The sequence below is a fragment of the Gorilla gorilla genome, chromosome 1, assembly GCF_029281585.2.
Source record: "Gorilla gorilla gorilla isolate KB3781 chromosome 1, NHGRI_mGorGor1-v2.1_pri, whole genome shotgun sequence".
NCBI lineage: Eukaryota > Metazoa > Chordata > Mammalia > Primates > Hominidae > Gorilla > Gorilla gorilla.
In genome coordinates, this window is record NC_073224.2 from 102,465,605 (window position 1) to 102,489,595 (window position 23,991).

Genomic DNA, 23,991 nt, shown 5'->3' on the forward strand with positions numbered 1-23,991 from the left:
TGTAGTAATCACTTCACTATATATACACATCAAAACATCACGTTGTAGACCCTAAATTTACACAATAAAACAAACAAGTCGCCTCCCCCACACTAAGAGTAGAACCCCCCAGGCTGGCCCCTCCTCTCCTCACACCCACATTAAGGTGGTCCATGGTGGTGTTGAGCAGCTCTTGAGTGGAGTGGTGCAGTCTGTCAAGTAGGATAGTGTCAGCCCCTTTGCAGTAGAGTCGGATCTTCCCCTCTGGATTCCGCACTATGAATGGGGCAGGTGAAGAAAGTGCCAGAAAAATTCAGACAGGCAAAGACCCCCAACATAAACACATCAAGAGTCACCCGGCACACTTCACCCATTCCAGGCCTGAATGCTGTCCCCAAACGCCCCAGCACCCCAGGCCTGGCCTCACCTATGACCGACATCCGCTTGCGGATGTTGTTGAAGTCCAGGATGGCCAGCAGCTGGTAGGTGATGGCTGTGCCCATCTCATGGACAGTGATCGTTTTGGGGGTGCGAGAGCGGAAAACAAAACCAAAGTTCCTGGCTGCGGTGACCAGGGCCCCCTCATCTGGGGACTGAGCTTTGTAGTACAGCTCTCCTGGGTGGGGAGGAAGAATACACGTGATATAAGTGGCTTCCCTCAGCCACGTGCCCCACCCAGGAAGCCCCAGCCCAGCCGCATTGCAGAGCAGAGCAGAGCCCAAGGGCAGAGTCAGGTCAGGAGAGTGCGAGCCGGCTCCTCGGCCCACCTTCGTTCTTTTCTTCTGACATGACAGTATGACACAGGGAAAGGAGGCGGAAGAACTCATGCGTGTGGGGGTCCCCGATCTTGACAGCCTCCAGCAGGCTGGGGTCCCAAAATAAGAACTTCTTGTCAGCCAGAGGATTGAAGGAGAAGTCGACAGGTTCAGGCCTCTGAAACACATAAGAAGGCTCTTAGGAAAGGCTAGAGTGCCAGGCTGCATCCCAGGGAAGGGTTCATCCCTGCCCTCCCAACTCTCAGTAGGCTCCTGTCCACGGTGGACCTCAAAATTTCCACTTCCGTCATCACCAGTTCTGCCTTAAAACACCCATTTCTCCAAGCAGCTTCCATTTCCTATCCAGACCACACATCACTCCTGACTACACTGTTACTGGCCAGGCACCCTGTTTCACTGGCACATAGAATTAGGGAGACTGAATCTTACCTCTCCCAATTCAGCTTTGTGTCCCAGGACGTCAAACACATCACCTACATACAGCCAGGGCAGAAAAAGAAGCAATGTCAGAGCCAGAGAGCTCCAGAGCATGGAAAAACATCTCCAATGCAGAATCCCCGTAGGCACTGAGCCCCTCAACCCTAATCGCTGAGCAGCTGTCACAGTGTGAGTCACTCAGTCACATTGCTGACTCGTGGGATAGGAGGCATCAGGCACCCTAGATTCCAGAACCCCAAGGCCTGGCCATGAAAGAGCCCCGGCACCCACTGCTCACCATCCCTGTCTCCACCCTAGGCAGCACCCCCCTCAGGGCAGCTCCAATTCCACACCTCCCAGGCCTCCTTGCACCCATTAGACCTGAGCAGCAGACAAGGCTCAGACACTGACCGAAAGGCATCAGTCAGTACAGAAAGCAGTTACAAGAGGGGTCCACACTCTGCATAAAAGTCAGCCCCACATGCTGCCCCAGGCCATCCCAGCAGCACAGCCACGGGCCACACTGGGAAGTCCAACCACAGCCACATTCCACAGACTCACAAGGACCCTGAGCAGCAACAGGGGAGAGTCTAGCAGGGTTCCGCCTGGCCAGGATGCCCAGAGGCCAGTGTCTCACTTCAAACAGCCAAGGAGCTCCCCTAATTCCTGGAGCTGAGACCAGGGTTAGGGCATCAGGAGAGGACAAGGGGAGGACTCTCAGAATCTAATTTTTTTTTTTTTTTGATAGAATTTCACTCTTGTTGCCCAGGCTGGAGTACAATGGCGCAAACTCGGCTCACTGTAACCTCCACCTCCTGGATTCAAGCAATTCTCCTGCCTCGGCCCCCCCGAGTAGCTGGGAAAACAGGCGCCTGCCACCACGCCCAGCTAATTTTTGTATTTTTAGTAGAGACGGAGTTTCACCATGTTGGCCAAGCTGGTCTCGAACGCTTGACCTCAGGTGATCCACTCGCCTCAGCCTCCCAAAGTGCTGGGATTACAGGCGTGAGCTACTGTGCCCAGCCAGGATCTGCTTCTTGACATGGGACACAGAATGGACCTCTTCTTTGTGTGTGGACTTTTCTCGAGAGACAGGGCCTCATTCTGTCGCCCAGGCTGGAGTGCAGTGGAAGATCATGGCTCACTGCAGCCTTGACCTCCCAGGCTCAAGTGATCCTCCCATCTCAGCCTCCTGAGTCACTGGCCAGCTGAGACCACAGGTGCATGCCACCATACCTGGCTAATTTTTAAATTTTTTGTAGGGATGTGGTCTCACTATGTTGCCCAGGCTGGTCTCGCACTCCTGGGCTCGATCAATCCTCCCACCTCAGCCTCCCAAAGTGCTATGACTATAGGCATGAGCCACCGTGCCTGGCCAGGATGGACCCTTTCTAGGCCCCTCAGACCCAACTAGGAAGGAAGAAAAAACCAATGTTAAGGAAACTGTGGGGCCCCAGTTCCACTGTCCTTCCAGGCGAGATGCAAGCCCCCAGTCCCCAGTGGTGCCACCATACCATAGCTGTGGCCATTGATGGAGCACTTGTTGAAAACCATGATGTTCTGGGTGAGGGTGCCCGTCTTGTCGGAGAAGATGTACTCCACCTGGCCCAGCTCCTCATTTAGGGTGGTGGTGCGGGCTTCTGCAGGCGTCCGCTTCTTCATGCAGAACATCTTCTTATCCCAGTTGATGAAGTAGCTGTGGCCCAGACGGATGACCTCCACACTGCACAGGGGACAAGAGGTGAGGCTTGGGTCGGGAAGAAGAGGAGGTGCCCCACCCACATGGGCCTTCGCTGCAGGCCCTCCACCTGGGGAGAGACGAGAACGGAGAAGACACCTGGGCACAGAAACCTGGGTGGGAAAGGGCAAGGAGAGCCTGAAGGTGGAGCCGGCCGCACACAGCCAGCAGAGGAACGCCCCAACCCGACCCTCCTGATGCTCTCCAGACAAGAAGGTGCAAAGGGCCTGGGTGGGCAGGACAGACAGCAAAGGAGGAAAAGGGGCTGTAGACAAGGCACTCGGCCAGTTCTTACCTCAGGACTAATAATACAGAAACCATGCAGAGAAAAACAAAAAGTGCCAGAGGGAGGGGAGAGAAAAGAGAGAGAGAAATAATGAGGGTGCTGTGCATGCCACAGCAACACAGACGCCACCTCAAAGAGGGGTGGCACTGGGGAGGGTAAATGGAGAAGGCTTGAAGCCCACTTGTCACTGTCCCACCACAGGCGGGGTGCGCTCCTTCCACCCTGGGCTTGGGGCACTACATTCCTGATTCTGAACACCGGGCAGGGCTGAGGTGCTGACTCCAGAGGGAGAGGGCCCTGGGCATCTGCAGAACACCACCACTTCACAATGGCACAGTGCATTGTGGTGGTTGTTGTTTGCTTGTTTGTTTTTTGAGCTAGGGTCTCTGTCACCCAAGCTGGAGTGCAGTAGTGTAATCATAGCTCACTGTAGCCTCAAACTCCTGGGCTCAAGCAATCCTCCCACCTCAGCCTCCCTAGTAGCTGGGACTACAGGTGCACACCACCACACCTGGCTAATTTTCATTTTTTGTAGAGATGGGATCTCGCTGTGTTGCCCACACTGGTCTTGAATTCCTGAACTCAAGAGATCCTCCCGCCTCCACCGCCCAAAGTGCTGGGATTACAGGCGACAGCCACCATGCCCGGCCCCTATAGTGCCTTTAACATCTCCAGGTCTGTTCGTATCCTCTTCTTTGCTAATCATATGCACTGTTAGCATTTCCAGAAAGGGCCATGTTTAGGTCCAGTGCAGCCAAGCAATGGGGCCCTATCCAGAGCCCTGCTTCCCACCTGACTAAGGCTCCTATCAGGATCCCATTACCCAGCAAATGGGAATGTCTTCACATTCCAAAGGGCCTTTTCCTCACACAGCTCTTCAACCCCCTCTTAGCCTCCCCCAAACATACACACTGTGACCTGATGAGACTCAGAAAGAAAACTGCTTTAGCTGCTCCCAAGGGCTTCAAGTGAACTGAGATACAAAACACAGATAGCAAAGCCCATAGGTGGGAAAACAAAATTAGGTTGTAAGCACAAAGGCATTTAAATAGTAATGCAGAAGGGAGTGGCAACAGTCACGATGAGCAGGCTACCACCCAGTAACTGTACAGTCATTTAAGTTTAAAATGTATCTTCTAAGCCAATATCTTATATCAAGACATCCTATTAAAAGGTGAGACAAGTACTCCTGTTCCTGTTTCACGTGGGAAAACTAAGATCAAGTGAGGCCCTGAGTGACCATGGATTTTCCTGAGGTCACATGGCCAGTGAGAAGGCAGGACTAAACCCAGAACCTTCCAACTCTCCTCTTCACACCCTGGAAAAGCCTAAACTATATTCTCTCAGCACAGAAATGCTGTATCTTCTATTTATTATCACCAGCAGTAAGACTGGGGGCTGGGAGAGAGTTGAGGGCTATTTGGGGAATCTGTATGAACAAAAGATGGGAGACAGGACAAGTTTTCAGCACCTCCATAAAACATTTCCTTAAAAATGTCACAGGTTCCCTTATCTCAAGTGCAAGGCACTAAGCAAGAAAGTTCCTTTCCCCTGGCCATTCCTCCTGCCTCCTCTTCCTCCTCCTCTCCTTCATTCTCACTGGCCTGTCCCTGCTAACATTCTCTTTACCTCAAACATCCTACATGTTGCCTTGATCCTATTCATGCTGTACACTACTGCCAGTCAATACTTCCTAAAGCATTCTTTAGATTTTTTTTTAGAATGCATTTTTTTCTTTTTGTGGGGGAGGGGTTCCGGTGAAAACCGGAAAACCTGCTAGACAAATTCTAAAAGAGCTGTAACACTTAGAATGCATTTTTAGAATACAGAATACGTTCTTTTGACTTTCTTCAAAAACTTTATTTGTTTGTTTATTTGTTTTTTTTGTTTTGTTTTTTGAGACAGAGTTTCGCTCTTGTTGCCCAGGCTAGAGTGCAGTGGCGTGATCTTGGCTCACTGCTACCTCCACCTTCTGGTTTCAAGCGATTCTCCTACCTTAGCCTCCCGAGTAGCTGGGATTACAGGCAACCGCCACCACACCTGGCTAATTTTTGTATTTTTAGTAGAGATGGGGTTTCAACATGTTGGCCAGGCTGGTCTCGAATTCCGGACCTCGTTATCCGCCCACCTTGGCTTCCCAAAGTGCTGGGATTACAGGTGTGAGCCACCGTGCCCAGTCTTTTCAATAACTTTTAATGGTTAGTAAGTACAAAGTCCACAGGCAAATATTCAAAAGCCTCCACAATCAGGAGCAAGCTATGTTTCCAGCTCTTGCTCTTGGCCCGAGACCCTGGCCAACTATTTCCATAGGCCATCTCCCAGGCTCCCATCTCCACACCTTTGCTTCCAGCCCTCTCATCCTCCTCTCCATTGTGGCTCCACCTTCACCCAGCCCAGTCACCACTCAAAGCCCAGAGCAAATGCCATCTCTCCCTCTCTGCCTACCTGCTTAGGGAGCGACACTCTCCCAGTCCCCGGGCACCCTGTGCCTCCCACATGGTATCTCAGTCTGACACTGTCCAGATCTCCCCTCCTCGACCTATCCGTCTGCTGCTGCTAAAGGCAGAGGCCACCTTATACATCTCTGTATCCCCAAGCTTCACACAGAAGACTCTAGGTCGAATTCTACAGCACTGGTTCCTATTTTGTTTTATAATGTGTTTAGATTTTCCTTCCTTTACTAGACATAAGCTCCTAGAAGGAAGGAGATCCATTCCTAATTCGTCTTTTATTTGTCATGGCACCTAGCACACTTCTTTGTACACAGTAGGCATGTAATAAATAGGTGCTGAATAAATCAATATTTTTTTTTCTCTAATACAGTCCCAAGTACCAGGAAACTGTGGTAAAAAGTTTGCTCTGCCCACAAAGATAAACAGATAACATCAAATGTTTACAGTACAGGAAGAAGAGGACTTCAAGTTACTTCTCAAGGACTTCAACTTCATAGAAAAGAAAAGTTCTATGGGACCGCCTGACTCCCTGGAGAGACCCCAGGTCAGAGAAGGCACATACCTGACATAGAGTGAAATGGGCACAACGGTGTTGAGGATGATGATGTAGGACCAGAAGGAGAGGAAGCCAGAGAAGAAGGCACTGTCCACTGCCTCATCCCACGGCAGGTAGACCTGGAAACGCATCCCCACCTCGTGCTCCCAGATGGCATTGCCAATGGCCAGGATCACCCCCATGCAAACCAGGAATCCAAAAATCTGGGGAGGAATGAGAAGCACAGGTGAGGCTGACATGTAGGAAGCCCTCAAAACCAAGTGCATCTGTGATGTATTCATCCCTTGAGCCCTCAAAAGCTCAGATGCTCTAGTGCAAGCTTGTCCAACCCATGGTCTCTGGGCCACATGTGGCCCAACACAGATTCATAAACTTTCTTAAAACACTATGAGATTTTGGTAACAGCTGAATGTTAAATGAAAAATAATTTAAAAAAAAAAACTATTATGGGCTGGGCGCAGTGGCTCAAGCCTGTAATCCCAGCATTTTGGGAGGTTGAGGCGGATGGATCACCTGAGGTCAGGAGTTTGAGACCAGCCAGGCCAACATGGTGAAACCTTGTCTCTACTAAAAACATCAAAAAAATTAGCCAGTCCTGGTGGCACTTGCCTGTAGTCTCAGCTACTCAGGAGTCCAAGGCATGAGAATTGCTTGAACCCGGGAGGCAGACGTTGCAGTGAGCCAAGATCATGCCACTGCATCCCAGCCTGGGCAACAGAGCAAGAACCTGTCTCAAAAAAAAAAAAAAAAAAAGCCCAGGTGCAGTGACTCACGCCTATAATCCCAGCACTTTGGGAGGCCAAGGTAGGCAGATCATGAGGTCAGGAGTTCGAGACCAGTCTGGCCAACATGGTGAAACCCTGTCTCTCATCTCTACTAAAAATACAAAAAAATTAGCTGGGTGTGGTGGCGGGCACCTATAATCCCAGCTACTAGGGAGGCTGAGGCAGGAGAATCACGTGAACCCGAGAGGCGGAGGTTGCAGTGAGCCGAGATCATGCCATTGCACTACACTCCAGCCTAGCGACAGAGTGAGACTCCGTCTCAAAAAAAAAAAAAAATTATGTTTTTTTTGCAATTTTTTTTTCTAAGCTTATCAGCTATTGTTAATGTTAGTGTATTTTATGTGTGGCCCAAGACAATTCTTCTTCCAATGTGGCCCAGGGATGCCAAAATATTGGACACCACTGCTCTAGTGGAAAAAGCTCAGAACTGGTGACAGGTTCTAGTCTGTCACCAATTATCATGTGGCCTTCTGTCTGACCATTATTTCATCTATATGATGAAGAAACTGAAATAGTTGATTAGCTCTCAGTCTGGCACCTTGAAACCTTCCAGAGTCCTCAAAGTTGGTAAGAGTGGGGACGAGCTACTTTTAACATACCAGAAAACTTACTGTAAATAATCTATTCACCTGGGCTAGGCCTCCACAAGCCAACAAAAATGCCAAGCCACGGTAATGTTCACTATCTCACATACATGGCCTTTTTTTTTTTTTTTTTGAGATGAAGTCTTGCTCTGTCGCCCAGGCGGGAGTGCAGTGGCGTGACCTCGGCTCACTGCAAGCTCCACCTCCCGGGTTCACACCATTTTCCTGCCTCAACCTCCCGAGTAGCTGGGACTACAGGTGTCTGCCACCAGGCCCAGCTATTTTTTTGTATTTTTAGTAGAGACGGGGTTTCACCATGTTGGTCAGGATGGTCTTGATCTCTTGACCTCGTGATCCACCCACCTCGGTCTCCCAAAGTGCTGGGATTACAGGTGTGAGCCACTGCGCCTGGCCAAGATTGCCTTTTTTTTTTTTAAACTTGGGAAACAAACTTATCTTCATAAACGTAGATTTCTTTTTTGAAACAGGGTCTTGCTTTGTTGCCCAGGCTGGAGTGCAGTGGCATGATCCTAGCTCAACGCAGCCTCAATCTCCCAGGCCAAGCAACCCCCCCGCCTCAGCCTCCAGAGTAACTGGGACCACAGGTGCATGCCACCAAACCTGGCTAATTTTTCAGTTTTTTGTAAAGACAGGGTCTCACTATGGTGTCCAGGCTGTTTTCGAACTCCTAGGCTCAAATGATCCTCCCACCTTGGTCTCCCAAAGTGCTGGGATTACAGGTGTGAGCCACCACTCCTGGTCTAGATTTCTTGATTAGTCAAAAATCTTATAAATTTTGGAGTCTCTGGAGAGACTGGTGAAAAACCAGGCCACTGTCCAATTTCCTACATCTATTTCCAAAGCTGCCTCCACTGTTTAGGCTTTGAAACAAAATAGGAAATTGGTGCCCAATGGCCACCAGGGGGCGACTGGAGCCCTTATGTGATAGACAACCTCGCCCACCAGGCTGGGTTTCCACACACCCTTTAAAGCCAGGGCGGAAACAAGCTCACCAGAGGCTAGCCCCAGCCTTCACAAGCTGGCATGTGGCGGGCAGGCAGCAGACAGTCGGGGCACAGGAAGGGGAGGAGAGCCCAACAAGGAGTTCAGATTTCTAGCTAAACAAGAGAAGGATTCAGGAACTGCCAAAAACTAAAACAGGAACTTCTCCTTTGGGATCCTTCGTTCTTAGAAGTTGGGGGGAAAAGACCCTGCCAACCTCTTCCAAATGGAAATTTTTCTTTTAATTCCCTCTCAATCCCAATGAAGGCCTCCTTGTCCCTGGCAAAAGCAAACAGAAGGTCACATGCTTCACAAAGTCATCATCATAACTGGAATCAGAGAAGGGATGATTTGTTTTAGCTTTAAGTTGTTGATTCATGCACGTTCCTGAAGTTTTTTTAAATAACATCTTCCAACTAAAAGGAGCCTAAAATAAACACTGCCTTTGTGTAGCTGACCTGCTAGCAGCTTTAAAGCCAAACCTGAAGTCTACTGACCAAAGAAGAGAGAGGAAAGGAAAAGGAGCACCCAAGGAGAAGAGAGGGCAGGGGCAGGGAGCCAGACGTGGGGCGCCTCACCCAGAGCACCAGGGTATTCATTAGGCGATCGATACTCGTTCTTTTGAACTTTGTTCTGCCGCTGTTTTGCATCAGCTTAGTGTCGGGACCTGGAAAAGAATGGGAAGGGCTGGGAAAGCCAAATAACACATCTGCCTCTGGGCTTCTGCCCTGATCCCCAGACTGCAGGACACCAGGGTGGAATAGAGATACTGGCTGGATAAGAAGCCTGTATACACAGCTGGAGGTTTTTTACCTTAGGTATTCTCCCACCTCATCCCATACTCCTGAGTGAGGGCTGGCTGAGTCACTCTTACCCTTCTTTCTTTGGATGCTAGGAGGCTCACCTGCAAAGATGACCAGCCCGAAGCACCACTCGGTGTTTCGCAGCACACAGCCCCGCAGCAGCATGTTCTGGTTGCTCAGAGGGAACTTGTTTTCCTTCCAGTAGAGGGTTCCGCTGAATTTGTCCAGTTTGTTGTTGGGAGGTTCACAGATCACTTCACCTGAACGGGAGACAAGAATTCCACTGCTTAAGGTCCAGTCTACAGCCTAACCACAAGACAATAAAACAAAGAGAAAATGAGCTGAGCGAAGAGGATGCAAGGGCAAGGGCCCATCCATATGCTGCTGGGAGGAGTGTGAGCTGATGCAACTCTTCAGGAAAATAATGAAGCAGGCCGGGCGCGGCAGCTCATGCCTGTAATCCCAGCACTTTGGGAGGCTAAGGCGGGTGGATCAGCTGAGGTCAGGAGTTTGAGACCAGCCTGGCCAACATGGTGAAACCCTGTCTCTACTAAAAATACAAAAATTAGCCGGGTGTGGTGGCGGGCGCCTGTAATTCTAGCTAATCGGGAGGCTGAGGCACGAGGATCGCTTGAACCTGGGAGGTAGAGGATGCAGTGAGCCGAGATCGCACCACTACACTCCAACCTGGGCAAGAGTATTTAAAAAAAAAAAAAAAAAAAAAAAGCAGCAGCATGACGTAATATTTGTTTGTACAAACGTATGAAAAGTGTGGATGAGCACACACTGACTGTCAATTAATGTGGCTACTTCAGCAGGGTAGAAGAGGAAGGAAGAGCTATTTTCTTCTTTTTTTTTTTTTTTTGAGACAGAGTCTCACTGTGTTGCCCACGTTGGAGTGCAGTGGCCCGATCTCGGCTCACTGCAACCTCCACCTCCCAGGTTCAAGCAACTCTCATGCCTCAGCCTCTCAAGTAGCTGGGACTACAGATGCACACCATGACGCCTGGCTAAATTTTGTATTTTTTTTTTCTTTTTGAGACAGAGTTTCGCTCTTGTCACCCAGGCTGGAGTGCAGTGGCACGATCTTAGCTCACTGCAACCTCCGCCTCCCAGGTTCAAGCGATTCACCTGCCTTAGCTTCCTGAATAGCTGGGATTACAGGCATGCAGCACCATGCCCAGCTAATAATTTTTGTATTTTTAATAGAGACAGGGTTTCACCATGTTGACCAGACTGGTCTTGAACTCCTGGCCTCAAGCAATCCGCCCACCTCGGCCTCCCAAAGTGCTGGGATTACAGGCGTGAGCCATGGTACCGACCTCTATTCACTTTTTCTTATACACTCTGTATGGTTTGTCTTATAAGGAACACATATTATTATTCTGAGCTAATATGCTAAAAGAATAAGCTGAATTTCTCTCAACATGCATAGCAAGTGGGGAGCTATCAGCCACAAAGTCCCCTTGAAATAATTATCAACTCAAAACCAAGAGGGAGCCACATGACATTATGAACACTCCCCTCCCCAAAACAGTCCAGGGAGTTGCATAGTAACAACAAAAAGCCCAAAGGAAAATGTATAATTTAACGCCCCCAAACAAAACCCAACCCCCCTCCTCTACCTTCAGGCTGCTCCTCCAAAATTACTCACCGTCAAACTTGGCAAGCTTACTGATGTCTCCCAATTCTGAGGTGACTGGAATCGCCTGACGTACTTTCATGTTGGTCTCGCTGGAAGGACAGTATCTCTGAGTCCCCGCTCCCTCCTCATCCTCTAAATGTTTTTTTTCACAGATGGGGTCTCGCTCTGCTGCCCAGGCTGGAGTGCAGTCGCACAATCATAGCTCACTAAAGCCTCGAACTCCTGGGCTCAAACAATCCTCCCGCCTCAGCCTCCCAAGTGGCTGGGATTATAGGCGTTAAAACCACCATACCCAGCTAATTTTTAAACTTTTTAAATTTTTTGTTTGTTTGTTTTGTAGAGATGAAGTCTCACCATCTTGCCCAGGCTGGTCTCAAACTCCTGGCCTCAAGCAATCCTCCCACACTGGCCTCCCAAAGTGCTGGGATTTACAGGAGTGAGTCACCATGCCCACCTCTCCCCATCCTCTAAATTCTACCTGGTGACACCTAAGCATGGTGCATAACTGCTCAGCCCAGCAAATACTGGTTGAATAACACTTCACACATCCCATCCAAAGCCTTTCTTACCCCTAATTTTTCCAAATTCAGAAAGAGCCCAGGCCTGAGAACCTCATTCAAAGACAATCTTTTTACCTCCAAAGAGACAGAAGGAGAGGGCTGACACTGAGCATGCCACTTACCCATCAAGTTCTGCTGTCTCTATGTAACACAGCCCATGGGGCTCACTGCTGGAAAGGAGGAGGAGATCCGCCTAGAGAGAAAAACTAATGAGAAGTCCGAATATGCAAACCTCCACCCCCAGTGGGCTGTAATGGTGGCTCCTTCCACTAAGCATTCTTGGTTTGCTTAGTTCCAGGTGCATAAATGGCTAGTCCCAGGCATATCAGCATGACACAGAAGCCCCTGGTGTGAGAAAGTTTCCTGCCACGGGTGTTTAAGAGGCAACAGTAAATCAGGAAAGATTCATCCTTTTCTCACAAAGAAGAGGAAGAACCTACAGGCCTAGAGGGGTACCCTGTCCCTTACCGCCACAAACTGGTTATTTTCTAGCTTGATAATATCACCAACACAGACATTCATCCACTGCTCCTGCTGGAGGCTGAGGCAACGAGAAGACAGTGAAGAGGCTGTCAGGAGCTAAAGAGGTTCCTAAGGGACCCCCTTCGTCCCCAGAGCTCTTGTCTCCAACAGGCACTCACATTCCATTGATCAGCACCTGAGACTGGCGGTTATTCACCTGGTTATCGCTCTTGTGGCGGAACTGAAAAGAAGAAAACTGAAAGGTAAGACACCTTCCCCCGCCTCAAAGGAATTCGTTGATCAGTAGAACTCAGAGCATGCTGGTTAACGCCTCATACACACCCCATCACAAACCACTTCACTCCCTGATTCCCTCTCCCCACGCTCAGCAAAAAGACATCATGGATCTAGCTGGACCGGGTAAGGGATGTCAAGGTCACCAAGAAATTGTGCTGGATGAAGGTGGCCGTGAGTTGGGGGTGGGGCTGGGAGTAGGGGTGGGTGACTGGGACAAAATAGAGGAATGAAAACCACTCACATAGTCATCAGTGGCATCTTTAACAGCTGTGATGGTGAGGACAAGAACCAAAGGCACAATGGTGGTGAACCAGGACAGGGAAGAGATCTGTGGGATCAACTGAAAAAAAGAAAGAGAAGTATGCCTCTAAGGCCCCATCTGATGCCTTCATTCCCTTTCCTCTTCCTTGGCTTTATTCAGTTTGGGGAGCTGCAAAAAATCTACTATGGGTCACCTACCTGCAGAATGAGGAGGAACAGGAAGTAAGTGTTGGCAACTTCCTGGAACTGCTCAAAGAGGTTGACAGGCAGGAAGGTGAGAATATTGTACTTGGAGGTCTTGATGCAGTTACTCTATGGCAGTAGGAGAGAAGATAATGAGCAGTCTCCAGTCCCAACCCAGAACCAGACTGAGGCTGCCTCCCCCATCTTTATACTTCCCCAGACCTCTACCCCAAAAGCCAGCAAACACAGGTGTGGGAGGGGGAAAGAGGAGGAGAGAAGGGAGTCTCAAGGGGGTCAATGTATTCTGCTTCACTGACAGGTGAAGGCATGAAAAATTCAGCACGATAGCAGATGGAGAGTGGCTGAGGAGGTTGCTTCCCCTCCCCCAAGCACTCTTCCCAGGCAGCCCTCAGTCCCAACGGTAGGTTGTCCTTGCCCCATTCCCCTCTCCAAACAGAGAGAGGGAACAGGTGGTCTAGAGTCGCTTACCGCATACTGGAATTTCTCATTGTATTCTCGGTCATTAGCCCGCGCCCTCCTTTCTTCTTCTGCAACAAAATGATGCTGCAGTCAGGAGGAGCAAACTGAGGTCTGGACCAACACTTTGCTGGGGGGTTCCCTGTTTTTTTCCACAGAATATCATTTTAAGGAGTTAGCTCCACAACTGAGGGGGTCATCAAATTCTTCCCTCCAGTCCACCTCTCACCAGCAGCCTGACCACACGGCTCTCCAGGTTACATTCACAGGACAGGACATGTTCTCTTTTCCTCACCACCAACCTTCAAGGTCTTCCACTGGAAGCACCCAGTTGTCTCCCCCACCCCCACTCCAGAGGAATCTGAGCCACTGACAGTCCTGGGATTCCCCAGCCCCTTTTGCTGCTATTATTAATGCATACATTGTCATAATCAAGGAGTAGCGCTGAAAACGCAAAGCTTCCTTCCCCCTGGGGACCACTGCAGATCTAGTCGCGGTACTGCTCTCTCCCTTATTTAGAGGGTGGGGTAGGTGGCAAGAAGGAGGCTCCCTGTGCCCTGGAGCTGCTCTGCGGGAGCATCCCAGCCCCATGTGCAGTCCCCCCTACAGGAGCCTCTGGTTGTCACATGTCACCAGCAACTGCTTCTGACTGGCCCGAAGTGACATCACCTTATTTCAAAGCTCATCTTCAAGTAGAAAAAGGTGTGGGGGGGTGCGTTTCAGGGATATGGGTCATGCAGACTGAGATAGAGACAGAGGAGGGAGGAATGAAATGTAATTGAAACAGTTGCTCTCTAACTGGACCTTCCTTGTACCATCTGCACACATTTAGCTTTAAAGGGCTCATTTGTCACTCAGTTAGTGACACCTATCTAGCTAAACCTATCTGAAACCTCTGCAGGTCTGGGACTGCAGGCATCAAATTCATGTCCCAGAACAAGGAGCTGTCCTATAATAGATTCCCCAGCCCATCTCCCCGGGGGTCACCATGACTTCATGCTGCAAAAAGGGGTAACTTGTTAGGCAGCAAACCTAATGCCTTAAGCCTGTCCAGGAGCCAAAGACAGCATTCCAGAACCCTTTCTACACACCCCAGGACCCCTGCAGAGCACACTGCAGTAACAAAACCCAGGCCACAGTGCCCCCTGCCTACCAAGCCATTTCACTCCCATAAACTTCCCTAGAGGGGCTCCCTTGGGCCAAGTCCCCTGCGCAATCACCAAAGACCATGCAAACGAAGAAGGTAGGGACTGGATCCTTCGGAGCCAGGATCTCTGGGTCTGGAAAGAGGATCAGGGGAGGTAGGGGGAGGCTGGGGACAAGTGAATGTAGGGATTGGAGGGGGGAAATAATGGGTGCGGGAGAGCTGCCAGGCGCTGCCTCCCGTTACCTGTCCCCCAAGAGGGCTTCTTTCGGCTCCAAGAGGGAGGCGCCTGGGCCCGGGCCCACTTCTCGGGCATCTCCTTGGGGACCGTCATGATCCCGGTTTGAGTGGGGGAGGGCAGACCGTCTATATGTCCTTGGCCTTAGTGGCATCGACGGGGCGGCTCCCCGGGGAGGTGCAGGAGCCGCGGCCGCTCAGAGGGGAGCCCCGGCCGTCGGGCGCGCGCCCCACCCGCAGCCCAGGCCATCCTCCCGGCCGCCGGCGCTCGGGGACACCGCGAGCTCAGCTGCGCTGCCGCCGCCGCCCCCCATTCCCCCCGGCGGATGCCAGCGTGCGCTGAGTGGCCCCGGACACGCCGAGCACGCCCAGGGTTCCGCCCCCGCCCGCTCCCCGACTGCAGGAGCCGCAGCCTGCCAGCGCGCCGCGTAGGCGAAAGCTCGCGCGCGAGCCCCGCCTCCCCTCCCACCCCCGGGCCGGGCCAATGCGGGTGAGCGGACTGCCGGCGTTGTCGGGGGCAACCGCTTTCACGCACACACACCCCCGCCCGCGGAAAAACCAGGAGGACCGATAGATGGAAAAACGAGGGGAGCAGGGAAGGGGTGAGAGGACCAAGCAGAGATGAGAACACAGCTCCCTCGGCCAGAAAGCAGGAGCTGCAGGTGCCCCAAGATAAGACTGCAGGTGTTTCGGGGCGTGGGGCTGGTGCTCAGCGCTGTCCTGGCAGATAACCCAGCTTTGGGATCAAGCGGAAGAATTCGGTTTCCTAGGCTGCCCCCAAGCTGGGTAGGGGCTGCTGTAAGCTACCCTCCCTCAGACCCATACCAGTTGTCCCTTTTCCTTTTGCTCCCTGAGCCATAACAACACCCACTCTTGATGGTTCCCGGAATCTCCCCTCCTTGCCTGTCTTACCTGGGGGGCGCTTTTTTGCACACAGTGCCATCTCACCCAGCAAGGTCCCAGCAATCCCATGGGAGACCCTGCAAGAAGTGACAGACGAATGAGGTCAGGAAGCTGAGGATAACCCTTCCCTCCCCTCATGAGACCTCTTTTGAAGACCCTCTTCTCCAGCTCTGACCCTGCCCCTCCCCCAGCCCCCTCCTCCCAGTCTCTCCTCTTACTGCCATGATGGGTCCCTGGGAAAGAGGGGACTTCCCCACCACCTCCCATCATGCCCCTGCCTTGGGTGACATGGGGGGCTGAGACTTTACAGAAGCCCATGCCTGTAGGGAAAGGAGAAGAGGCCAGATATTGAAAAAAGGGGAACAGCTCTCAAGGTATCCATCCCAGGGACAATGGAGGCTCTCATGTGTTCTGGCGGCAATGGGTAGTGCTTGTGCTTACTAGAAAGCAGTTTCCCCAAAGGGTGGGGTGGAGGGAACATAAGCCAGGAAACACCTGGCAGGGCATCAGGAAACAGGGTAGGCAGGCTCCACCCTTCTCGAAAGGCTTATAAGTTCCCTGCCATCCCCACCCCCCATTACTAGGGCTTCCATTATCACCTCCTCCAGGGGAGCTCATATTAGAGGCATGGCCCTCACTTTCTGCACAGACAGTCCCTAAACAGCTTCCCCTCAGCCTGGGTCAGCCACCCTTCTGGGCTGGCAGAGGGGTCTTCCCAACCCTGGTAGGGAGTTTGCCCCTCCCTCCCTCCCACCCCAAGCCTAGTCCAGTCAGTATGGCACAGGATGCAGGCTTAGGGAGCACCAGTGAGACAAGCCTCTGCCTGCTTCCGCCTTCCCATGTCCTTTCTTTCTCCTAAAAGGTTCAAGGCCTGGCCTTACAAGGCAGAGCCTCATCCTTACCCCCCAGCCTGGCCCAAAGGAAACTGCCAGTCAGTCACCTCCTCTTTCCTTGTCTGGGTGGAAGGCCTTTCACCTCCTCATCCTCTTTGGTTCCCTCTGCCTTTAGCCTACCAGGCACACCCCACCAACCTGTCAGCCCCAAGAGATACTAATTGCCTGTCTGGCCAACCTCTATAATTACAGACTCTGGCCACGACCCAGTCACCCACACCAGTTCTCCCTTCGCTAGCTCAGATCCCGCCCTTACACCAAGTCAGGCAATCCTGAAAGCCAGAAGTCCTTTTCATCCCTGACCTTCTCCAACTATGGCAGTCCAGGGTGCCTGGCTCAGGAAGAAAAACCTCATCCATATTTTAGAGATGCCAAGCCCTCCTCCAGGGCCCCCAGCCAGGGTCTCCACCCAGTCTGAGTATGAGTCACGGGAGGGTGGGGAGCACAGGGAGAGGTTAAAGGATGCAAGAGTGGGCATCACAAGTTCTACAGGCAGCCCCGCCCTTGGGGAGGAAGGGATCAAGAAACACTATCAGCCTAAAGATCTGAGTTTGAGTCCCATGAAAGAGTTAATGTAGGAGCTGCACACGCCATCAGGAGTCAGGAGTCTGGATATGGACCAGGAAAGTTGTTCTACCTCTGAGACCCTGGGGAGACTGGAAGCAGGCTTGGCCCCAGACCTCATCCCCTCTGGGGGGGGCCATCATTCCAAGGGGAAGAGAGGAGAGACTTGGGAACTGGGATCCCCTCTCACTTTTCCTTCTTAGTCTCACACAGCCTGGGTTTTCTGAGCAGGTCAGGCCCATCAGCCACGTTGCCCTGCCCCGTCACCCAGCCCCAGCCCCCTCTCGGCCACATTTGGGATAAAAATAGCCAGCCCCGGCAAGCAGGCAATGCTCCATGGAGGAAAACAGCTCCTCCTATAGGTCCGGTCCCTGCTCCCTTACAAGCAAGAGCCCCAAAGGCTGGCCACTTCTTTCAGAGGAGGATGGCAGGTCAGGGAAACAGGAGGAAATGGAACTCGAGACCTCCAGCTCACTGGCCACCAACACGAGCTCGGGCCACCTTCCCTCACCAAGGACAGAACTCAGGGCTCCCGGCACAGCTATCATCTCCCAGAGCCACTGCCCCTTCCTGACACCCTCAGTTTTCCTCAGGCATAGACCTCCACCTTACTGAGACAAAGCCTACCAGCCCAAACTCCCTTCTCCAGGCACCAAACCCTCGGGTCCCGGTTACTCCTCTCGCCCAACAACTCTCTGGGCGGGTCTCCCCTGGCCAAGGCTGCACGAGCTTCTCCTTGGCACTCGCGCCGCTCTCCTGCTCTCCACGCGCCCCTTCGGCACCCCATCCTCCCATCCTGCACACAGCCCCCCAGCTCTGCCCCGTCCCCGGGCACCCGACAGCCCCTCCTCTCCAGTCGGCCGCCATCCCCGCCCCGTCTGGCCGCAGCTCCCAAATCTTGGCCTCCGGTGCTCCCCAGTCTACACCCGCTTCCCGGCCCCTCCAGCCCCACGGCTGCGGCCGCATCTCCCTCTGCCCTCCCGGCCCCGCGCTCCCGGGCGCCCCCGCCTCGCCTCGCCTCACCTCAGCGCTCAGCGCTCGGCGCCCGCCCCGGCGGCCCCGTACTGCCCATGCCGGGGGCTGGGGCGGGGGGCGCTCGGCTCGGCTCCCCACGGGCTCCCGCCCCCCCCAGCTGCGGCCCCGCTCCCCCGGGGCCTCGGCCCGCTACTTTGTGTCAGTTTCGGCCACGGCGGGGCGGAAGTGACGGAGCCGGCGGCGGGGGCCGGGGGGCGGGAGGGGGTTTTGGGGAGGGGAGAAGGAGCAGGGAGGAGGGAGCAGCCATCTTTGTGCGGGGCAGTGGGAGGGTCTTAGCCCTTCCGAGCCTCGGCGTGGCTGGGCTGGGATACCCCCACACGTACGTCCATCCGCATCTTAAAAGAAAAAACAATTCGGGAGGCTAGATCGCTCTGAGGGGTATTTTTAATTCGGAAGAAGGGAATAGAGGAACACTGCCTTCTCTGCAAAACGAGCATCCTCTGCAGGGAGCGGCAGGAGAGCTGTAGAAGTGGTGAATAACCAGAATTTTCCCTGGTGCCAGGTTGCCCTCAGCCCGACTCTCGCTCCTCGGAGCCGTCCGCCCTCCGTTCCTTCACCCTCCCTCCTCGCCCTGGCTCATTTCACTGTATCTCAACTCTCATTGAATGAACGACACAGCACCGAGATGTCTAGGAACGGTGCCTCAGTTTACCAGCCTTGCTCTCTGTCTCTGTGCCCCGCCGCCCTCCTTCCCTCCGCCCCCCCTCCCTCCGCCCCCACCACGCCCCCTGGATGGAGGCGGCTTCCCCACCCCTAACTACCCTCTTGGGGAGGCATCCCCGAGAGGGTGAAGGTGGGAGGCGCCGAGGTGATGAGAGCTAGGAGTCGGCAGTCGGGACAGGCTATGGAGGGCAGTCCCCAGGGTTGTGCCCTACACTGGATGGTGGCCCCCTCCACCCTGCAGATGCCCGCAGCCGTCCCCATCCAGCATCCAGGTGCGCACCCTCTAGCGGTTACCTCGAGCAACTACATTCCGAGAGGCCCTGAGGGTCAGAAAACCGCTTTGCGGGAGGAGGGGATGAGAAGCCTGAGTCCTGGTACCTTATCCTCCTCCACTTCTCCCTGTCCAGGATCCTTCTTAGTTTAGGAGGAAGGGATGCCAAACGGATAAACAGAGAAGCCCCCCAGGTTCTGGCACATTAACGAAGAGGAAGAATGACTGTTGTTCCCAGGCGGGGTCAGTGGCTGGCTCCAGGGTCCATGAGTGAAGTGAGGGTTGTCCTAATCATAGCTTACACTCCAGCATCTGAGCTGAGGCAGGAGTTTCCAACTCTGAGGCTTTGTGTTGAGCAGACACCAGATCCTGAGCTGGCTCTGGGTCCTCAGGGTGGTGCAGAGCCACCAACAGCTGGTAAGTGGCTGTGCCAACGGTGGCCCCCACCAGAGGGGCCACCACAGGCACCCACCACCAGCCATTACCAGCACTGCAAAAGAAGGACAGTGGGAAGGTATCAGGAGTGACTCCCTTAGCCTTCCCCTCTCCAAGGACGGGGGGCAGTAACAAGAGAGTGTCCTAAAGTTGTTCCCAGGGTGGTAGACACCAGGAAGAGGATTGCCTTGTCACCAAAGCATAGTATTTAGAAGAGGGAACCCCAGGAGAGCTTGGTCCAGCCTCTTGCCTTAGGGAATTATCTGAATATATTAATTTTGCTGATGAAGTCACTAATGTGCATGGAGGTAATGTGGCATGCCTAAGAACACAACCTCTAAATCTTACTGTTTCGGTGAAAAGTTGGGAGGGAAACAAGGGAGAAAGGGGGAGAATATGACTTGGAGAAAGAACACTGTCCTAAGAGGCCAAGAGAGCTATTTTAAAGGCAGAGTGCTGTGGACCCAGGGACAGAGCCCTTAGCAGAGGAAGGTGAGTGGAGGCCAGCACCAGGAGAGTCTGTCTCCCACCTGAAGACTTCAGGACCCCAGCCAGCCACATAGGTGAAGAGACGTGGGCCCAGGTCCCGGGCAGGGTTGAGTGGAATCCCGCAGTTGGCACCCATGGACAACCCGAGGGCCAGGATCAGCATCCCCACCACCACAGGCTCCAGACCCGCAGGGACTCCCTTGTTCCGTCTGTCCAGGATGGCCAAGAGCCCCACAATCAGCATCCCGGTGCCCAGAACCTTGGAGTCAACAGAGGCAGAGGGTTCCCTGTCAGCTGCCAGGTGCTCCATCTGCCCTCTCTCATCCAAATATTCCATGTCATCTGGCTTTGTGCAACACAGGCAGTTGGGGATGGTGGGGGGTGCCAAGATAGACCCAACCCACACTCCACCCAGAGACTGAACAATAGGCTGGGGTGCCGACGAACAGGACAAAAGTTGTGTCCCCAGGTCTCCCCCTCACACTTACCTGATCCAGGAAGCCATTGTTCAGGGACAGATAGGGGGCAGGATAGGTGGCAAAAATGGAGGCTGTCTCCTTGGGGCCAGTCACTGTCAGGTTCCCACCTGTATAGTTCTGTAGGGCATCTGTGGAGGAAGGGAACACCCAGGATTTCCCTCTTTGCTCATTCATCCAAAACCATTCTGAGGCACCCCTGCCCACCCACAGGTGCTCTCAAGGCACGGCTCCCTCTGTTCCCTCTGTCACCATAGTAGAGAACATAGGTGGCTCCCGAAGCACAGAAAGCAGACAGCAACTGCACCAAGATGTAAATGGGGAGCTTGACCCAGGGGAGGCGTCCAACGATGCACATGGCCAGGGAGAAGGCTGGATTCAGGTGGGCCCCTTCAAGGATCAAGGAAAGAAAAAGAGCATCTATTAAGTGTCACTGCCAGGCATTGTCACCAGACAACACTACTGCTCCTTCCTATAGCTCTTAAGGCAGATAGTGTAATTCCCATCACACAGCTTAGGAAATTGAGGCTCCAGATGTTACAGATGTTAAGTGACTTAGCAAAGTCACACTGTGGGCCAGGCACAGTGGCTCACGCCTGTAATCCCAGCACTTTGGGAGGCCAAGGCAGTGGATCACTTGAGGTCAGGAATTCCAGACCAGCCTGGCCAACATGGTGAAACCCCATTTCCACTAAAAACACAAATATTAGCCAGGCGTGGTGGCAGGTGCCTGTAAAATCAGCTATTCGGGACGCTGAGGCAGGAGAATCGCGTGAACCCAGGGGGCAGAGGTTGCAGTGAACAGACATCACACCACTGCTCTCCAGCCTGGGCAACAGAGTGAAACTCCATCTCAAAAAAAAAAAAAAAAAAAAGAAGAAGAAGAAGAAGACACTGTGAATCCAAAGTTGGAACCTAGGTCTGTCTGCTTTTTCCACAGCAACACACTATGTCTCAAGGCTCCAGCCAAGCACACCGATGCAGTGTGTATCTGGGGTACAAACAGGAGAGGTCCTGAGCGGAGATGAGTCCCCAGAGGACTTCGGATGGGGGATACAAGAGGATAGCAGCTGCCCTTCATGCCCTGCCATTGATTTCTGTCTAGGTGAGCCAAGCATTAGTGTGAGGAAGCGGGATGGAGAGATACAGAAAGAGGAGGGGCTGGTGGGGCCAAAGGCTTATTTTAGTCTGGGGCACTGTTCAAGGGGATAATGTCCACGAGTCACAGAAGGATTTGCATTTCCACCATCGCCAGACAGACAAACTGGCATGCACATCCCACCTGCTCTGATGACCAGACCCCACCCTCCTCACCTGAGACGTTACCACCCACGTAGATGGCTATCGTAACGGCCAGAGAGCCAGCCAGAAACATGGTGAAGAAGTTGCCTTTGGTTTCTCCACTGGTGACAGCCTGGGCCACAGCTCCTTGGGTGAGGAGCTGCTGAGAAGAGGAGAGATGAGGAACAGGGAGCCCAGGAGACCAACAGGGAGAAAGGTTGGGAAGGCCAGGGGAGCAGCCAAGGAGACGAATGAGCACGGAAGACAAGCAAGGGAAGGAGAAAAGCAGAAGGAGGGAAGGGAAAAGAAATGGGGAAAGTGGAGGAAGAAGAAAGGGAAAGAATGTGGGAAAAAAGAAAAGAATTTACCCAACTCATAGGTATTTGAGGGTACAAACCCATGGCAGGGCTCAGCTTTAAAAAGTCTTATCTAAGATTCTTTCTATGGAAGAGTTCCATCAAAGCCAATTTTAAAAGCCTATGTGAAAAATAATTATTCTTGCTGCACTTTATACAATCATCAAGCCAAGTATAATAAAGCACATTGATCTTACCATGAAAATGGTCTTTCATAAAAATGGGAAACTGGAGAGAGAAAAATTATGTTTCAAGAACTATGATACACTTGTTATTAAAGAAAGAAAAAAAATGACAAGAATAAAAATGATAAAGTAGGAGAGGAAAGGAGATTAGGAGAGACGAGAGGATAAAAACGAAAAGTGATAGGGAGTTGAGAGGAAGGGGGACACCAAGAGAAAGAGATAAGGACACCAGAAGGAGCCAGGAACTTTTGCCCACCCCCCTTCTTTCCTTCCCCCAGTGACCCTACCTACCATGAGTACAAACACACCCAGAAACTCTGCCAGGCACTGCCGGGCCAGGAGGCTGCGTATCCGGAGGTGGCCCATGATTTCAGCCGGGGCCTGAGTGAAGACCATGGTGGAAACACCTTATTGCTATTCACTGCTCCCTCTGTCTGCATAGGCACACTGTCACTGCACAGCTACTGCCTGCCTCCAGCAAAGATAAGGAACAGACTTTAAAACCATTAGCTCAGTTCCTGAACAGCAGCTACGTGTCTGTGCACGTGTGTAGGCTAGGAAACAGAGAGATAACAAGAGAATGTCTGGGAGCAGGCTATGAATGCAGAGCCTGGAGTTTACCCAACCTCTGTCTCTTTTACCCTTCATTCCCAGTCATCACAGGACTAGCCTCCCCCATCCTGACGAATAGAAGGAAGTACCCCGCTTCATATACATTAGATCTCTTGGTCCTGAAGTCAGCTCTGCAAAGTAGTACTCTTGCTTCCATTCTACAGATGAGGCTAGTGGGCCTTAGAACTCCCCAAGATAAAACTTTTTTTTTTTTTTTTGAGAGAGAGTCTTGCTCTGTCCCCCAGGCTGGAGTGCAGTGGCACCATCTCAGCTCACTGCAACCTCCACCTCCCAGGTTCAAGCAATTCTCCTGCCTCAGCCTCCCGAGTAGATGGGACTACAGGTCCATCACACCTGGCTAATTTTGATATTTTTTAGTAAAGACTTGGTTTCTCGGGAGGCCGAGGCAGGCAGATCACGAGGTCAGGAGATCGAGACTATCCTGGCCAACATGGTGAAACTCCATCTCTACTAAAATACAAAAAAATTAGCGTGGTGGTGCGCGCCTATAGTCCCAGCTACTCGGGAGGCTGAGGCAGGGGAATCACTTGAACCAGGGAGGCGGAGGTTGCAGTGAGCCGAGATTGTGCCACTGCACTCCAGCCTGGCAACAGAGCGAGACTTTGTCTCAAAAAAAAAAAAAAAAGGGGGGGTTTCACCATGTTGGCCAGGCTGGTTTCAAACTCCTGACCTCTAGTGATCCACCTTCCTTGGCCTCCCAAAGTGCTGGGATTACAAGCGTGAGCCACCGTGCCCGGCCCAAGATCACATAATTATTTCATGGCTGAGTGAATTCAAATCCAGATCTTCTGACTCTCCAGCTGGTAACCCACAAAGCCTCTCATTTAGAACCTGAAGCCTTTCCCCAAACCATTTGGATGCTTGAAGAACTCAATAGGCATCTGGAGAGACTGGGCTAAAGACCATAGACTGTGGGAATGAAACTCACACATTGAGTGCTTGTACTTCCCTTATGCCGAGTGTCACATAGGTTAGAGAATACTCCATCTTTGTGGCCCCTGACATGGCTTGACATGAGGCCTTCACACTCATGCTGAGCTCCACCTGGCCTTCTCTGGGTGCATGCTACTCTTGCTCTGCATGAAGTAACCGCATCCTACTTCTTCATATCTCAAGGCTCCAATTAAATGCATTCAAAGAATCTACGTCTAGACACTGGAGA

At 52.3% G+C, this 23,991-nt stretch overlaps 2 protein-coding genes and 1 non-coding gene across 4 annotated transcripts; all 3 read right to left on the bottom strand.

Moving 5' to 3' along the window:
* Positions 1 to 1,265: 1,265 nt before the first annotated feature.
* On the bottom strand, positions 1,266 to 18,193 carry LOC101129100 (phospholipid-transporting ATPase ID). Of its 2 annotated transcripts, XM_063694674.1 has the most exons (13): positions 14,655 to 14,977; positions 13,277 to 13,335; positions 12,803 to 12,916; positions 12,585 to 12,683; positions 12,226 to 12,287; positions 12,053 to 12,125; positions 11,707 to 11,777; positions 11,034 to 11,113; positions 9,481 to 9,639; positions 9,155 to 9,243; positions 6,212 to 6,408; positions 2,687 to 2,895; positions 1,266 to 1,844 (listed from the first exon to the last, which is right to left on the bottom strand). In XM_063694674.1, the coding sequence occupies exons 1-13, from the start codon at positions 14,740 to 14,742 to the stop codon at positions 1,597 to 1,599; spliced, it is 1,548 nt and encodes a 515-aa protein (XP_063550744.1). In that variant the 5' UTR covers positions 14,743 to 14,977; the 3' UTR covers positions 1,266 to 1,596. The 2 variants fall into 2 exon arrangements, with proteins under 2 accessions (XP_063550744.1, XP_018878702.2); XM_019023157.4 differs by lacking the exons at positions 1,266 to 1,844; positions 2,687 to 2,895; positions 14,655 to 14,977 and adding exons at positions 15,558 to 15,625; positions 18,029 to 18,193 and having other exon boundaries at positions 2,902 to 6,408.
* On the bottom strand, positions 4,944 to 5,003 carry LOC115932270 (U7 small nuclear RNA). The gene has a single exon (XR_004068569.1). It is a non-coding gene; the product is annotated as a U7 small nuclear RNA (small nuclear RNA).
* A 213-nt stretch (positions 18,194 to 18,406) lies between the features above and the next one.
* AQP10 (aquaporin 10) lies at positions 18,407 to 22,655 on the bottom strand. Its single transcript, XM_031002374.2, has 6 exons — positions 22,488 to 22,655; positions 21,689 to 21,815; positions 20,627 to 20,764; positions 20,387 to 20,505; positions 19,940 to 20,157; positions 18,407 to 19,464 (listed from the first exon to the last, which is right to left on the bottom strand). Exons 1-6 carry the CDS (start codon positions 22,590 to 22,592, stop codon positions 19,266 to 19,268), a joined length of 906 nt encoding a protein of 301 aa, XP_030858234.1. The 5' UTR covers positions 22,593 to 22,655; the 3' UTR covers positions 18,407 to 19,265.
* Between the last annotated feature and the right edge of the window lie 1,336 nt (positions 22,656 to 23,991).

Bases quoted from the DNA above. Each gene is read 5' to 3' on its own strand.
- AQP10 (XM_031002374.2), bottom strand. From the start codon at position 22,592: ATGGTCTTCACTCAGGCCCCGGCTGAAATCATGGGCCACCTCCGGATA. The intron at 21,816-22,487 runs GTAGGTAGGGTC...TCTTCTCAGCAG, and splicing joins TGGGTGTGTTTGTACTCATG to CTCCTCACCCAAGGAGCTGT. The intron at 19,465-19,939 runs GTGGGAGACAGA...CTTCTTTTGCAG, and splicing joins TGGGGTCCTGAAGTCTTCAG to TGCTGGTAATGGCTGGTGGT.
- LOC101129100 (XM_063694674.1), bottom strand. From the start codon at position 14,742: ATGACGGTCCCCAAGGAGATGCCCGAGAAGTGGGCCCGGGCCCAGGCG. The intron at 11,778-12,052 runs GTAAGGGACAGG...TTTTCTCTCTAG, and splicing joins AAAATAACCAGTTTGTGGCG to GCGGATCTCCTCCTCCTTTC. The intron at 1,845-2,686 runs GTATGGTGGCAC...CCCTGGTCTCAG, and splicing joins CATCAATGGCCACAGCTATG to CTCCAGGAATTAGGGGAGCT.